Raw genomic sequence first — 18,232 nt, forward strand, 5'->3', positions numbered from 1 at the left:
CACAAGAGTTTTATAGTTTTACTCACACAGATCTTATACTTAGTTTGTTAGATTTATACTTAATTATTTATTTTGAGGGGGTGCTAATATAAATTATATTGTTTTAAATATCAAATTCCACTTCTTCACTGCTGGTATTGGAAAGCAATTGACCTTGTATATTAACCTTGCATCCTACAACCTTGTTATTACTGCTTATTAGCTCCAGATTTTTATGGTAAATTCTTTTGGGTTTTCTACATAGAATATCATGTTACCTGGAATAGATTGTAATATTGAAATCTTTTTTAGGCTCAAATACCCAAACTCAAATTAAACCTGTCTGGGAATCACTGAACACAGAGACCCAAACTAACTTTTTATTAACAGATAGCTCTGTCAGTCATTCAACTGTATGGAGAATTCTAACTTCTTGGCCTTGAGATGTTTGATGCACAGATGCAGAAACACGAACTTTTTTTTTGTTTTTGTTTATAATATGTTTCTAGGAAGTATTCTCAAAACATGCCAGCTTTTCACAAGTGTTAATGTATCTGACATGGAAACTCAAACAGAAAAATTCTGCTACTAAAATACTACACCTATTTAGAAAGCTTATATAAGCAGTATAGAAACACAAATAATGAATATTGGCTTTGAAACCCTGGGGATTTTGTTATCAGCAGTGAAACCCAAACAGCAATGGATGCATTTCATTTTGGCTGATTTGGCCTGGAACATGTACTCAATTTAGAGATATTGAAATCTAGACAGGTGTTGAACTGTTCTCAGGACTCAACTTTTAATAAGTAAAGTTTACAAATAGAATAAAACTAGTCATTTTCTCATCAATTGACAAAAAGGAGAACAGTATTTTAACTATATTGAATGTAGTTGGATTTTACAGCTCCTAAGTAGGTTCTTTGCAATTATTTGTCTTTTTTATATGTAAATAGGAAAACTATGATAAATGTGAGTGCATTATAAAGTATAAGCTACTGATATTTGAAAAATAAATTTGGAGCGTACTTCTCAGCAGAAAGAATGAAAATCAGAAGATAGTGGCAGAGTATTATCAAAGTGTTAAAATAAAAATAATCCCCAACCTTTAGCATTCTCTACCTACCAAAATATCGCTTAATATCAGCAAGGTTGTAACAGAAGTGGTAGAAATGCTCAGCTTCAACTACATTTTGAAGATAGGATCAACTAGATTAGATATGGGTGTAAAAAAATAGAGGTTTTAGGCCAAGAATTAAATGAACAGAGGGAATTTTATGGCCTTAAATATACATATGAGAAAAAAAGCCTGAAAAGTAATACTGTAAGCATTAATCTGAAGAAATAGAAATAAAAGGAAATAATAAAGAACAAAGTTAATAAAATAATAAAACAAATAAAAGGGAGAATCACCAAAGCAAAACGTTGGTCCTTTGAAAAGACTATTTAAAACAACAGACTAGAAAGAGGAAATCACTACAGATTCTGTGGACATTAGAATGGTGAAGGATAATGTAACATAAAAAACATGTTTTCTAATTTTCAGAATATGGAGACATGCCTCAAAAAAATACACTGAATGGCATAAGAAGAAATTTCTAAATGCTCCTTTATCCATTAATTAAATAAAATCTTCCCTCAAAGAGAAAGTTCAGACTCAAATGGCTTCATTGCTAAGTACTAAAAATTTAATATTATATAGATTGTTCCAGGTATTTAAAGAAAACAAAATGAATTGGAAATATTATCATAAGGTTTACACAACTTGATACCAAATTCTCATTTTTAAAAACCCCAATAAGGCAAATTGTTGGCCAATCTCAATTATAAAAATAGATGTGAATATCTTAAACAAAATATTAGTTAACTGAGACTAGAAATCTATAAAAATCATAATATAATATACCCTGATTTGACAAAGGACATCCATTCCTAAAAAAAAAAACAATACAAAAATAAACAAAAAAACTCTCATTAATTTAGGAATAGAACAAAACTTCTTCAACTTGATAGAAGTCATCTATGAAAGATGTACAGCTAATATCATGTTAACTACTGAGAGTTTGAAAGCTTCCCTCTTGGACATGAAAACACTCAAGAATGTTCACTTCATTTCCATTCAACGATGTACTTGATATTCTAGCCAGCACAACAGGCAAGAAAAGAACAAAAAACATGCAGATTGAACAAGTAAAATTGTTTTATTTGCAGATGACCTAATTGAGTATGCAGAAAATAAAATGTAATCTACAAAAAGGCCACTAGAACTAACATGTAAATTTAGCAAGGTTGTAGAATACCAGATAAATATATAAAAATTGTAAAACTTCTGGTTTCAGCCCTCACATGTAAAAAACTTAGAAGACATCATTCCCATTGTTACAACAAGAAAAAGATGACTAAACTGAAAATCAAAGACTTTTTGTGAAAACATCAGGATAGTGAGGTGCAGAGTGTGTTGGCGCCCTAAAATGTGAGAAGAAAGGCAAATCCAGAGAGTCACAACTAAGGTATGCTTACCTGGAGCAGAAGCCACTAAAACCATAAATGATTAAAACATTTAAATGATAATGTTCATGCATTGCTGGAAGCTGAGTGTGCATTAACATGAGAGTGAGAAGATCGTAGGGGCCACATTCTTAGAGTGGCCCCATATTTACCTTCAGGAACCCTACTTGATTTTCACAGTGAAGATCTGAAAAAGGATCCCTTGTGTCTCTGACAGGAAAAAAGTATTTATTTTAAAATATGCAAAGAGCATCCCCCATAATAAGGCTTACTCTTCAAATGAAAAAACTTTACCAGAGTTTATCCCGGCTGGGGAAGGGTATTCCTTCCACTCTATCACTTCTAGCCTCCTAGTTTCACATAAGTACTTACAAAAACAAACAAACAAACAAACAAATAAAGTTATATCATTGAAAAACACAGGTAATATCAGAGTCCAGAGATACAGATGCACTAAAAGACTGAGGTTTAAAGTACATGACTATAGAACAGTAGAGGCTCGGTGCACAAAATTCGTAAATGGGTAGGGTCCCTAGGCCTGGCCAGCAATCAGGGCCAATCAGGTTCCCTGCCTCCCTGCCTCCCCACCTTCCTCCTTCCCTCGCCACCCACACACCACCACAGCATGGTTCTCCCCTCCCCCTACCTCCCCACATCCCCGCCTCCTCTGTCCCTCACCACCCACACCCCGTCACCACGCAGTTGTCCCCGCCTCCCTGCCTCCTCCTTCCCTCGCTCCCTCAGCGCCCACTGTCACTGCCACTGGTTGCCCGCCATGTTTCACGCCACCCCCTGATAGTCAGCACATGTCATAGCAATCGATCGAACTCCTGTTCTCCCAGTCAAACTCCCGAGGGGATACTTTGCATATTAGCCTTTTATATATATAGATAATCCTTCCCCCTCTCCTAACAAGCACACTAACAGGAGTTCAGGATAATCACAGTGAATTACAACTGAAAAAGCTGCCGGTTGCAGTCTTATTGAGGAGGAGAAGATAGGGAACCTAACGTCAAGAGGAGATACAAAAATCAGGACAATCGAGGAATATGAAGCCTCTGGAACCTACAGCTACACCAAACATTGAACACAACTCAACTCCTATAGCCAAGTAACATAAACATTCACATTAAAGGCCTCTTTAACCTCAATTAACCAATACCCACTACAATCTGATTCACCCTCAACAAAAAATTACAAGACATGAAAAATCAAGCAAAAATAGAACCATGAAGGGTCAGAAACAGACTCAGATATTGCATGGAATGGGAAGTATCCAACAAAAAAATTTTAAGTAACTATGTTTAACTGCTTAGGGACACTAATGGAAAAAGTAAATAATATACAGTAACAGATGTATAATGTAAGCAGAGAGACAGAAAGTCTGAGAAAATAACAAAGAAAGCTAAAAAGAACAAAATACTGTGACAAAAATGAAAAGTTCCCTTGATGGGCTCATCAGTAGACTCAACAAAGTCAAGAATAAAACACTTAGCTTGGTCTGGGAGAAACCAAGATGGCGGCATAGGTAAACACCTAAACTGCTGCCTCGCACAACAATTTCAAAACTACAACTAAAAGACAAAACGGACATCATCCAGAACCACAGGAAGGCTGGCTGAGTGTAAATTCTACAACTAAAAGGAAAGAGAAAAGCACACTGAGACTCAGAGGAGCTGTAGGAGGCAGAGGTACTGAGATGCACGCACGCGGAGAGGACTGGCAACTGAGTGCGCGGCTGGCTTTCTCAAGCAGCAGGGAGACAAAAGCTCCTGACTGCACTGAACCCAGTTCCGGGCGAGACTCTGAGGACCCAGACTCATTCGGGGAGAAAATGGACTGTCTGGCAGCGGGTGGAACTTGAGGGTGGCTTTCTCTCAGAGGTGCTTGCAGCGATTACCACGGGACACTGAGACACAGGGGCCTATTAGGGCAGGGCTGATGGGAAACCAATGCTGTCTGCTCCGCCCTGAGACTCCGCCCCATCTAAGCTGAGCACAGAGGCTTTTGCAAGTCTTGTCTCACAAGGCTGTCTCCAGCACAGAAGTTCTCCCAGGGTAGACACAGCTGATCCTCACAGCCAATTGGCCTGGAGGTTAATTCCTCCCAGTGATACCAACAGCAATCAAGGCTTAACTACAACAAAACTGTGCACACGGCCCACAAAGGGGTGCACCAAGAGTGTCTACCTCAGGTAATTGGGGAGGCTGAGCCACTGGGCCCTATAGGATACCTAGCACACAAAGCCACTCTATCAACTCAGGGAAGCAGCCAAAATGTGGAGACAAAGAAACAGATCACAAATGAAAGAAATGGAGGAAAGCAAACGACTGGATAAAGAGTTCAAAACCACGGTTATAAGGTTTTTCAAGAATTTTCTAGAAAAGGCCGATAAATTTAGCGAGACCCTTGAGGATATGAAAAAGGACCAACTAGAAATTAAACATACACTGACTGAAATAAAAAATATTATACAGAGATCTAACAGCAGACTAGAGGATTGCAAGAATCAAGTCAAAGCTTTGAAATACAAAGAAGGAAAAAACATTCAACCGGAAAAGCAAAAAGAAAAAAGAATCCAAAAATATGAAGATAGTGTAAGGAGCCTCTGGGACAACTTCAAGTGTACCAACATCCGAATGATAGGGGTGCCAGAAGAAGAGAGAGAGCAAGATACTGAAAACCTATTTGAAGAAATAATGACCGAAAACTTCCCCCACCTGGTGAAAGAAATAGACTTACAAGTCCAGAAAGTGCACAGAACCCCAAACAAAAGGAATCCAAAGAGGACCACACCAAGACATATCATAATTAAAATGCCAAGAGCAAAAGACAAAGAGAGAATCTTAAAAGCAGCAAGAGAGAAAAACAGTTAGTTACCTACAAGGGAGTACCCATACGACTGTCAGCTGATTTCTCAACAGAAACTATGCAGGCCAGATGGGAGTGGCAAAAAATATTCAAAGTGATGAATAGCAAGAACCTACAACCAAGATTACTCTACCCAGCAAAGCTGTCATTTAGAATTGAAGGTCAGATAAAGGGATTCACAGATAAGAAAAAGCTAAAGGAGTTCATCACCACCAAACCAGTATTATATGAAATGCTGAAAGGTATTCTTTGAGAAGAGGAAGAAGAAGAAAAAGGTAAAGATAAAAATTATGAACAACAAATACATATCTATCAACAAGTGAATCTAAAAATCAAGTGAATAAAAAAATCTGATGAACAGAATAAACTGGTGAATATAATAGAATCAGGGGCATAGAAAGGAGTGGACTAACAATTCTTGGGGGAAAGGGGTGTGGGGGTGCAGGAAGAGACTGAACAAAAATCACACACCTATGGATTAGGACAGTGGGGGAGGGTAAGGGCAGAGGGTGGGGTGGGAACCGGGTGGAGGGGAGCTATGGGGGAAAAAAGAGGAACAATAATAATAATTGAATAATAAAGATTTATTAAATTAAAAAAAACACTTAGCTTGAACACAGGTCAGTAAAAACATCCCAAATTGAAATACAATGAGAAATAAAAGAATAAAAAACATATAGAACAGAATATCCAAGAACTGTGGGTATAACTGAAATACCAGAAGGAGAAAAAAGAAGAAAATAAACATGAGAAGTATTTGAAGTAATGTCCTAGAACTCTCCAAAATGAATGCACACTATCTATGTGCAGAGAACTATAAAATACTAATGAAAGCAATAAAAAATCTAAATAAATGAAGAAACATTCTACATTAATGATTGAAACACTTCATATTGGTAAGATGCCAATTCTTCCCAACTTGATCTAAAATTCAATGCAAACCCAATTAAAATCCCAGAAAGCTATTTTGTAGATAGCAATAAACTGATTCTATAGCTTACATGGAAAGGCAAAAGATCCAGAATAGCCAATACAATATTGAAGAAGACAAAGTAATAGCAACTCTTTCAGACAGCATGGCTTTGCAAGAGAATAAACAAAAATAGATCAATGGAACAGAAAGAAGAGCCCACATATAGGCCCACACAAATATAGGCAACTGAACTTGAAAAAAGAGCAAAGACAACAGAGAAAGGGCAGTTTTTCAACAAATGGTGCTCGAACAAATTTAGGTTGTCCCTATGCAAATTAGTGAACCTAAATACAGACTTTACATCTTTCACAAAAATTAACTCAACACAGATCACAGACCTTAAGTATAAAATCCAAAACTATACAACTGCTAGAAGAAAACAGAGTAGGAAAATATGTGTCCTTGGGTTTGATGATGAGTTTTTAAATACAGCACCAAAATCACAATCCATGTAAGAAAAAGTTAGCAAGTTGAACTTTATAAAAAATTAAAATGTCTCCTCTGCAAAAAACACTGCTAAAAACAAATGAAAATATAAAGCTCAGCCTGGGAGAATATATTTGCAAAGCACATATCTATCTGACAAAAATGTGTATCCAAAATATACAAAAAATAATCTTAAGACAACAATAAGTAACACAATGAAAAACTGGGCAAAAGATCTAAATAAACACCAAAGAAGATATCCAGATGGCAAATAAATATATGACATCATCTGTCATTGGAGAATTAAAAATTAAAACAATGAGCTATCACTATACACCTACTATAAAGTCTAAAATACAAAATCTGACAATGCCAAATGCTGACAAGGCTGTGGAGCAAGAGAAACTCATTCATTGCTGGTAGAAATGCAAAATGGTACAGTCACTTTGGAAGAGAGGTTGGCACTTTGTGATACAGCTAAAGATAGTTTTACCATATGACTCAGCAACTGTGCTCCAAGGTATTTACTGGGCTGATTGGAGAACTTATGTCCACACAAAAACTTGCACAATAAAGTTTATAGCAGCTTTATTCAGAATTACCAAAAACTGGAAGTAACCAAGATATCCTTCGATGGTGTATGACTAAACACACTGTAGTACAAACATATGATGGAATATTGTTCAATGCTAAGAAGAAATGAGCTATTAAAGTATGAAAAGACATGGATAGACCTTAAATGCACACTGATAAGTGAAAGAAGCAGCCTGAAAAGGCGATACACCGTATGATACAAATTATATGACATTCTAGAAAGGCAAACATTACGTCTGCCAGGTTATCAAGGTCAAAATAAACAGTGATAAGTCATATTGATAGTATGTATTTATAATACCCTGGATATATATTATCTCTGTGATCTTTCTCTCAAAAACATATTACCCACTCTAATCATGAGAAAAACATCAGACAAACCCCAATTAAGAGACATTCTACCAAAACCTGATTAGTAGTCTTATACACCGGAAAATATGGTACTCCTCAAAACTGTCAAGGTCATCAAAAATAAGGGAAGTCTGAGACTGTCATAGCCAAGAGAAGCCTAAGGAGACATGACAACTAAATACAATATGGTGACCCTGACCAGATCCTGGCACACAAAAAAGGTATTAGGGGAAAACGAAGGAAATCTGAATAAGGTATGGGCTTCAGTTAATATTAATGTATCAATGTTGTTTCTTTAATTGAAACAAATATGCCATGCTAATGTAAGATGCTAATAACAGAGAAAACTGGGTATGAGGCATGTAGTAACTCTGTAGTATCCTCATAATGTTTTGTAAATCTAGAAATGTTCTAAAATACAAAGTTTATTTGAAAAAATAATTGTATTTTCATATTTAAGCAACAGACAATCAGAATATGAAATTTTAAATTCCATTTACAACAGCATAAAAAAATAGGAAATACTTAGGGGGAAATCTGATCCAAAAAAGTGTAAGACTTTTACACTAAAAACAATAAGATAACCTATGGGAAATTAAAGATCTAAGGAAAAGAAAAGACACGCTGTGTTCATGAGTGCAAACACTTGATATTCTTTAGATGTCATGTCCCCAATTTCAATCAAATTCCAAAGCAGGCTGTTTTATATGTATGAAGCCAATTCTAAAATTAAAATGCAACGTAACTACAATAGTCAAAAGAACTTAGAGAAAGAACAAAGTTGGAGGACTAGCATTATCTAATTTGAAGATTTAAACCAGAGTAACCAGGAGTGTTGTACCGTATTTGGCATCAAGATATATAAATATGTTCATCAAACAAAATAGACAACCAAGAAACAAACCTTCAGATATATGGACAACTGACTTGCTACAAAGACAGAAAACAATTTCATGTAGAAAGGATAGTTTTTCAACTAAATATCCATATTCAAAAAAGTAAACTTTGATCTATTTCTAGTACTATACACAAAAAGTAACTTGAAATGGATCACAGATCTAAATGTAAGAACTAAAACTACAAAACTGCTAGAAGAAAACATGGGAGAAAATCTCAGTTACCTGAAGCTTAATGATTTCTTTAAAGAACATACAAAGCTGGATATGAATTTCTGAAAATCAATAAATTTTACTTAATCAAAATCAGGAACATATGCTCCTTAAAAGACACTGTTAAGAAAATAAAAAGGCAAGCTAGAGACAGGGAGAAAATATATGCAAAACACATACCTGACAAAGGACTTATACCTAAACTACCAAAAAAAACTTTCACAACTTACAAATGATATAAACAACTCAATAAAAGTGTGCAAAAGATTTGCACAGAAACTAAGGAAAGAAAAAAATATATATATATATCCCATAAGCACATGAACAGATGCATAAAATCATTAGTCATTAAGAAGGCAAATTAACCACAATATATACCGATTAGAATAGCTAACATTAGGTTCCGCATACCAAGTGTTGGTGAGGATATGGAACAACTAGAACATTCATACACTGGTGGTGCAAAGGTAAAATAAAATAGTGCAACCACTTTGGGAAAGAGTTTACAGTTTCTTCTGAAGTTAAACATATACCCATCATGTGACTCAGTTACTCTATCTACTGTACAGTATTTATCCAAGAGAAATAAAAGCATTTGTCCATATAAAGACTCACCGAAGAACATTCATAACACTTTTATTTGTGTAGTCCCAAACAGCAAACAACCAAAATGTCTATGTGGTATATCCATACAATGGAATATTACTCTGTGACAAACAGAATAAACTCTTGATTATATGTGACAACATGTATAAATCTCAGAATAATAATGGTGAGTGAGAGTAGCCTGGCAAAATAAAACATACTCTGTGATTTCATTTATATAACATCTTTAAAAATACAAACAATTTCCTATGACAGACAGCAAATCAGTGGTTGCCTAGGAATTCAAGGTAGAGTGAGGTTATAGAAGGGTATGAGGAAACTTTTGGGAGCACTGGTTAGGGCTACTATCCTGATTGTGGGGATTGTTTTAGAGGTACATACATATGTCAAAACTGACCAAACTTTAATATCATTAAAACAAATATACACCAAAAATATCTCCAATTATACATCTATCTGTTAGAATATTTTAATAATCTATTAAAATGTTTTCAAAGAACTTCCAATGACCTGGGAAAATGCTTATGGTTTACAATTAAGTGAAATGGCTCAAATATATAACTTAATATGCGATGATGTCAATTACATCAAAAGGTTATGTACACAGATAAAAATATTTCTGGTTAGAAAAAGATGTATATTACTAAAAGTCTTCCCTGGGTTATGGAATCATGGGAAATTTAAATTTTCTTTACACTTTTCTCTATTTCCCAAGGTTTTCTTTGTTGATGCTGTTTTATTTGATTATCATTTTTTAAAATGTTTTTATTGATTTTTAGAGGGAGAGAAGGAGAGAGGAATAGCAACATCAATGACAGAGGTACATCATCAATTGGCTGCCTCCTGCATGCCCTCTACTGCGGATCAATTCTGTAACTCGGCATGTACACTGACTGGGAATCAAACCTGGGACATCTTGGTTTCTGAGTTGACACTCAACCGCTGAGCCACACCAGCCGGGATTGATTATTATTTTGATTTTACCTGAGATTGCAATGTCTTTTTAAGCAGGAAATAAAAGCGTAGGTGAAGGGAAGGATTTGAGTGATTATCTGTCCTGACAACTGATTCCAATGTAGGCATCACAGACTCAATACTCTGGGTTGAAATATCAAAGAGAAGACTCTGAGAGCTCATGCGAATCAAGTATTATCTGTAACTTAATAATTTGTTTCACACTCACATGAACTATTATTTTTTTCAAATAGATCCACTGAAATTCAACCTTAAAATAGGTACAATCGCTATTTTTCACATCAAAAGGTACCAAAAGTAAAAAAACAAAAAAACCACCTCCGAGCGTGGAGGTCCTCAGAAACTGATTCCCTTCTACTTCCTGCCTGTAGGCTGCTTCACTGGAATGTCTTCTGCCACTGCACCAGTGTGTGGGATGGGCTAAGCACAGCAGTTGACATTCAGCTAATCAGTTCCATTCCATGTTGCAACTTCTCTGCTATGACTTGTTATATTCTAAACCACCTCTTTTCTAAGCTACTCTAAAACCTGTGCTTTGTGTGTTCTTACACTGTTCAGACCCAGAACATAATTTAAGTTATAAAGGTAAATTAATAATCAAATGCTAAAGTCAAACATGCACTGTGCCCAGAATGGCTTTGTAAAAGCTATTTTAGTTAAACATGCAGGCTTTCTCCATATGTAAGACTGAGATTACTAAGTATGAGTCCTGGTTAGGTGTGGCATTACCAATCTGTGATTGATCTTCGGGAAATCATTTAATGTGTGCCGAAGCTTCTACAACTGTTTTGTAATAATCCCCCCCAAAATTAAAGTCAACAAATAACTTAATTACCATTATAAAATAAACTACAAAAAGCAGAGTCATTAATAATAAACTATTTGTTGTTCAAAGGCAGTTTAGTTTACCTCAAAGAATTATTCTCTGCTTTTTGCCTGCCAAGTTCACTTTCAGTATCCATTGCCTTTCTTGCTAGTGATTTCATTTCTTTTTCCACAGTGGTTATGGTCTCCTTCATCAAAGTCATATTTGACATTTGCTCCATACGTTCATCATCAAGCTATACAAGTGGAATGACAAGGTTACTGCCATCACTAAAAAAGTCTCCATTTGTAAAAACTGGTAGATGACAAGATTTATACAATGAGATGATCAGATTAGGCTTGAACTTTGTGGAAGGCTGTATGGACAAAGTGTTGTGGAGTAGGAACAATAATAGTATACATGGGGATAAAGGGGAGGGGACGAGAGATATCTGAAATACCAGCAACAATAAAAAATATATTTAAAAAAGGAAAGGTATATCCATCTACATTTTCAATCTGGTTCAATTTGACTTTCGCATACATATCCTATTTGCAAAAAAATTCATATTTGTTGCTCAACTTAACAAATTATAGCTATAAAGCAGAATTATGAAATAAATTATTTTCCCCTATCTACTGCTTTTTTTTACTCATTATAAAAACATGGTACACATGAATTTATAAATGCATTCAATTAAATTTGTAACAGAAAGTCAAATTCCATTAATTCAGTTTATATAGTCATAATATCTCAAATATAGCATCTCAAATCTTTCATTAGTAAAAAAGGTGATGCCTCACATTTAAATTCAGTTTACATATATTTTTCTCATTAATTTTCATTTCACCATAATTTTCTCTACACTAGCTACTCTTTAGGTAGAATAATCCAGTTTCCCTGTATCTAGAAATGTTCTCTTTAATGAAATAGGGAGATGAAAATCATGCTAAAATCCCTGAGAACGCATCCCTAATGGTTTTTTTTAAAGCCATTTTGCAACCTAACATGGAAAATATTATACTCACATTTTGGAATAAAGAGTTTACAATACACACGCGCGCGCGCGCACACACACACACACACACACACACACACACACATCTTATTTTAGGATTAGAAACCCTATCATTGAAAAATAAAAGAACTTTTCTGAACATAGTAAAAAAGGAAAAGGGAAAGCCACTGACAGTTTATAGCCAAAAGTGCAAAAATGACTTTACATTATGAACTGTACACTCCAGCTCCTCTATCCTTTGTTCCAAGTGAGCTTTCTCATTAAACGCTGTTTCTTGAGCAATCTGGTTAAAAAAAACAAAAACAAAACAAAGCGCTTTCAATGTCACTGTGTCATGTTTCACAAATGTTCACACAGATAAAATTCTCTCAAACCTTTAGCCTTTCCCTCAGACTATCTCGTTCTGTGGTCATTCTTCGTAAATCAGTGAAGGCTACATCTCTTTCAGTCTCCACCCGCCGGAGGATGGCATGTGCAGTTGTTGATTTAGGAGACTTACAGCTTTTCACCATTTCTCGGCGAAGCCGGGCAATCTCTTCCTGCGCCTATTATTTAAATACAGAGACAGACTCCTGTTTAGAACAGACACAAATACAGCTTTATATACAGCTGGTTGAAATCCAAACCTATTATCAACAGCCATGGAGTAGGATAAAATGTTATAATTTTGACTTTATCCAAATAAATGCAAATGCTATATACAAACAGAATTTTGCTTTCCAAAACCTTTGCCAAATTTTTTTAAGAAATTAATTTGGGGTCAGTCAATGCAAGAGAAAATTATTTACTAAGTAATATATATGGTATACTCCATCCATTTTGTGATATAAACATGAATTCAGCAGAATTCAGGTAAAATACTGGTTTAATAAATATTATCATAGTGTTATAGTCTTTCTCTACATAAATGTATATACCACCATCATGAACTAGATACCTTTAACTTGACAGAAAACCCCACCAATCTTTAATGACAACCCAACATACTCTTTACATGCTGTTCAACCATCCTTGGTTCTAAATCTATTCTACTCCTTCAGATGATTGCATATCCTGCTTTGGGGCTTAAGTACATATCTTCCTTCCTCTCTATTGTAATCTCTACCTACTCAACTAGTCTCCAAGTCTCAGAGGAAGATATGTTACTTAATAATTTCCATAGCTAAACCTTCACCAGAATCCTGGACCTCATCTCCTGAAGTATCTTCTAAGATATCCCTGACTCAGCTAATAATTTCCTCTCACTCTGAATAGCACTCTCTGCACTGGCTCTTTCTCCCCTGCCTTCAACCCTGCACAGGGCTCCCATATATTGAAAACCTGTCACTTAATCCTGTTGTGCCCATTTACCAACCTATGACTCTCCTTTAAGTGTCCGTATCATGGCCTGTTCCTTACTACCCACTTTCTCCCCCCACTATAACCTGGCTCCCACATTTTGCAGAATTTCAACTAATGACCTTAACAAATCAAATGGCCTTTTCTCAGTTCTTGTTTTTGATACTTTGGCAACATCTGACATTGTTTTGAACATCCTTCTTGATATAATTCCCTCCCTTTCCCTGCCTTAGCTTCCTGTCTTCTTTCTCTCTTTCCAATCCAATAAAACTTTCCAAGACCCTCTATATATAGCTTTCTCATTCAGAGACCTCACCCTCTCTGAAGGCCCCAAACTCACCTCTAAGCAGATGACTTCTAAATCGAAATATTCAGCTCTTGCTTTTCTCCCTACTCCCATCCTACATTTCTTACTGCCTGATGGCGATTCCTACCTGAATGCACTCCATCTGTCTGAACCAACCACATCTTTTCCATCAATCATCAATGACTTCCCTATTTCTTTTTCTATTACCACATTCCTTCAGTCATTCAAAACAGAACTTCAGACATTTCCATTCCTCCCTCCATTTGGTTCGAATCAAATCTTGTCAAGTCTTCCTTGGCAGCATCCTAGCCCAGTCCACAAATGCCTCATGTGTGGACTACTACAACAGCCTTCTAAAGAGTCCTTGGATTCTCCCTCCTCTAGTTCTCTTGAAGGAGAAATCTACATATATAAAAGGCTAATATGCGAAGCATCCCTCCCTCCATCTGACCATCACTATGATGAGCATTGACCACCAGGGGGCAGACACTCAACGCAGGAGATGCTGAGCTACAGTGACTAGGCAGCAGCAGTTCTCGGGTGATGCACCCCAAAACCAGAGAGGAGGGAGCCTGATTTCTCTCGGGGCCACATGATTCCACCTTCGGCCATGGGTGATGTTGTTGCTGGGGCACTGGTTTACTGCACACTTGCGTTTGTGTTCCACAACCTGTACAACAGCAACTTTGCAGAGTGTCCTCTCACACTTCCAGACCCCTCGGGGGATGTTGGAGAGCCTGTTTTGGCCCAATCCCTGCAGGCCAAGCCGAGGGACACCACCTGCCGGAGTGACCCTGCTCATTCAGTAGATGCCAGGGAGCGACCACGGGAGGTTGGCTCCAGGGCGTATCGGGACCATCTCACCCAGACTCACCCCATCAGCCACCTTCTAATTAATTTTCTTTCAATGTGCACGCATCTATGCACTGGGTCATTAGTTGTTATATAAAAAGATAACATATAAAGATTGTGTATGAGATAAAGAAGATAATATAAAATTCTTACCAGATTAAAATTATAAAAATGAGGCTTTAGTCACATTTCTTCTGCTTTTAAAAAAATAAGCTGCCCATTGCTTATAAAGCAAGGTATAAACTCCTTGTAATGCCCTTGAACAGGCTCCACCATATAGTCCAGAAGCTGGTAAACTACACCAAATCTCACAGGCCAAATCCAGCAAGCCTCCTGTGTTTTGTAAGTTTATAAGCTGATAATATTTTTACATTTTTAAATAGTTGACAATAATCAAAAGAAGAAAAATATTTCATAATGGGTAAAATAATATGAAATTCAAATTTCAGTGTCCATAAATAAAGTTATATTGAAACAGAGCAAACATATTCATTTGTATATCGTCTGTGGGTGCTTTTGCACCACAAAAACAGCTGAGTCACTATGACTGAGATCATGGCCTGCAGAGCCCAAGATATTTATTACCTGGGCCTTCACAGAAATATTTGCAGACTGCTGCTCTAGTTCAATCTACCTCTCAAGTGTCAGCTCCCCATTCCTCCACTGTCACATACCTTTGATGCTAGTCTTTGACTGAATCACTTACCTTTGTCATATGCCTCACATCATTTCTTTAATCTAAATGTTCCTTCTTATCCCTTTCAAGATAACAGAAACCCCATTCATACTCTACATAGTCTAGTAAAGATTTCCGTGATCACCATAAAGAAAAATATCTTTAGCCGAAACCGGTTTGGCTCAGTGGATAGAGTGTTGGCCTGTGGACTCAAGGGTCCCAGGTTCGATTCCGGTCAAGGGCATGTACCTTGGTTGCGGGCACATCCCCAGTGGGGGTGTGTGCAAGAGGCAGCTGATCAATGTTTCTCTCTCATCGATGTTTCTAACTCTCTATCCCTCTCTCTACCTCTCTGTAAAAAAAATCAATAAAATATTTTTTAAAAAAAGAAAAATATCTTTAGATTACTTATGCTAAAATAACAAAAAAGCAAATAAAGACAATTTACTTTATCTCCCCAATAAGATTGCCAATGTAGAAAACAGTATCTGAACGTTTTTAAACTGTGCTCCCTGAGTTAATGAGGTAGTGCAGTAGCTCACACTAGCTTCTTATTAACTAATTTACACTTCAAATCTCAATATAAAATTGTCTATGCCCAGTCAGCCTGGCTCAGTGGTTGATTGTCGACCTATGAACCATGAGATCATGGTTCAATTTCTGGTCAGGGCACATGTCCATTTTGGTGGCTCGATCCCCAGTGTGGGGTGTGCAGGAGACAGCTGATCAATGATTCTCTCTCATCATTGATGTTTCTATCTCTCTAATCCTCTCCCTTTCTCACTGAAATCAATAAAAATATATTTAAAATAAAATAAAATTGTCTGAAGAGAAGGAATAGAGCAAAAATTTGAGGATCACTAACAAAGTATACTTATGCAAGTATAGGATTTTCTAAGCAGAGGTTTCAGTAAAATAATCTCACATCTTACACTCATACGCACAGCGTTCTCATTAAAGGACTCTCCTGCCCCTTAGCAGTTCTGACCCTTTAATCATGTGTATGCACATTGACTCAGATTTCATGGTACAGACAGACACCAGTGAATTCTAATCAAAGCCAAGTAGTCACCCCACACACTTAGAAGTAGCAGTTGCCTTTTAAATTGCTCAAACTAAAAATAAGAAAGCTAATTATGGAAGAGAATATCATGTGTCACCCATTAAATAGCTAATATAATGTTTAAAACTTTAAGCATAATAAAAGACAATGCTGAGAAAGAAAAGAAAGTAATAAGATTGAGGTTAGAGTGAAAGAAAAGTGTACTGTGATTTAACCAAAAGAATTTATGCTATGATATAGTATACACTGGGCATTTATTTTATACATTAAGATATATGCCCAGACAAATCCATTTCTCCCTGGGCCAATTCTCCTAAAACAAGCTTAATTAAATGGCAAAGAGCAGACCCAAATAGGAGTCAGACAATCTGGACTGATTCCTGCTGTTCTTGGGCAAAATAGTTAACCTTATTAGCCCTGCCTTCCCATATTAAATGAAGCAAACAGGCCACATAATCATGGTATCCAAAGTCACTGTAGTTATTTAAAAAGAGATGAGTACCCTATCAGGTTTGGCTTAATGGTAGAGCGTCCACCTGTGGACTGAAAGGTCCCAGGTTCAATTCAGGTCAAGGGCACATGCCGGGTTGCAGGCTTGATCCCCAGCAGGGGGCGTGCAAGAGGCAGCCATTCAATGATTCTCTATCATCATTGATGTTTCTATCTCCCTCTCCCTTCTTCTCTGAAATCAATAAAAATATATTTAAAAAATAAAATAAAAAGCAATGAGTAAGCTTGACTTAATTAAAATACAACCCACTAAGGTGAACTTTAAAACTTCAAAAAAAACCAAACTGGCAGTGTTTCCATCTTATGATTATTTTTTTCTCTTACAGTAGCAAGCCCATCACCCTGCACAAAGCTGCTGTAATTCTTAATTGAATTTTATATTTTTAAAAGAAATTATGCTGGTAATATATGATGTTTAATATTTGTGAAATAAAGAAACTATTTGGTTAATAGAGGTATCAATTTTAAGCTAAAAATAGAGATAAACTGATTTTACTCTCTGAAATTAAATTATATGGCAGTTTCTAAAGTGATAGATAGTACATTAAAATGATATATTACAATTTTTTAATCTCCAAACTCAAATATTTTTACCTTAAACTCAACATACCTTTCTATTTAACATTTTCTCCATTTCTTATTTCAAAAATCAAACTATTTCTATGCATGTATGTGACCTTTTATGGGTATGGGGACAACATATGTATGTATCCACACAAATACTGTATTGGAAATATATTTCATTAAAAATATCTTAAGAATGAAGGTAATTCCTAACTGGTAGTTAAATTAATTTGATTGGCAGATTTAAGCATACCTAAAGAATTACATATCTCTAGAGTTAACTGTTATTACTTACATATTTTGTTTCTTTGTAAACAAGTTTACCTGTTCATAAAGAAGAAAGGTCTTGTCTCTCTCAGATGTGAGAACCTTGACATTACCCTGAATTTCTGCCAAATGACGCTCATATTTTTCCAGCATGCACTTAAGTTCTTCACGGTCTCGCGTGGTCTTCAAAAGCTCTACATCACAGTGTGTAGCCTACAATTATTGGATAAGAAATGTGAAGCTCTTCTTTGATAAGATGGCAGTTCACAGTCTTTATTTAAGCAATCATGATGGTATAAAGAAAGGAAATGATGAAAAAAAAGTTTAAAAATCACCTCACTTTTAAACAGCTTCATCCCAAATTGCTCTACATTTATCTGATTACCTCCCAACAATGATAAATACTAGGGATAAAGAACCAATTTCAATGGTCCACTGTC

The 18,232-nt window shown here is 36.1% G+C and overlaps 1 protein-coding gene across 2 annotated transcripts in view; it reads right to left on the minus strand.

Moving 5' to 3' along the window:
• Positions 1-18,232, minus strand: part of LOC114228060 (testis-specific gene 10 protein) — a 125,567-nt gene that overhangs the window by 68,996 nt on the left and 38,339 nt on the right. For both annotated transcript variants that reach the window (XM_054728460.1, XM_054728461.1), the window contains exons 5-8: positions 17,850-18,005; positions 12,590-12,760; positions 12,421-12,498; positions 11,302-11,453 (exon numbers count right to left, since the gene is read on the minus strand). In XM_054728460.1, coding sequence (XP_054584435.1) covers positions 11,302-11,453; positions 12,421-12,498; positions 12,590-12,760; positions 17,850-18,005 — 557 coding nt within the window. The remainder of the gene's footprint in view (positions 1-11,301; positions 11,454-12,420; positions 12,499-12,589; positions 12,761-17,849; positions 18,006-18,232) is intronic.

Source organism: Eptesicus fuscus, chromosome 16 (genome assembly GCF_027574615.1).
Source record: "Eptesicus fuscus isolate TK198812 chromosome 16, DD_ASM_mEF_20220401, whole genome shotgun sequence".
Classification (NCBI taxonomy): Eukaryota; Metazoa; Chordata; class Mammalia; order Chiroptera; family Vespertilionidae; genus Eptesicus; species Eptesicus fuscus.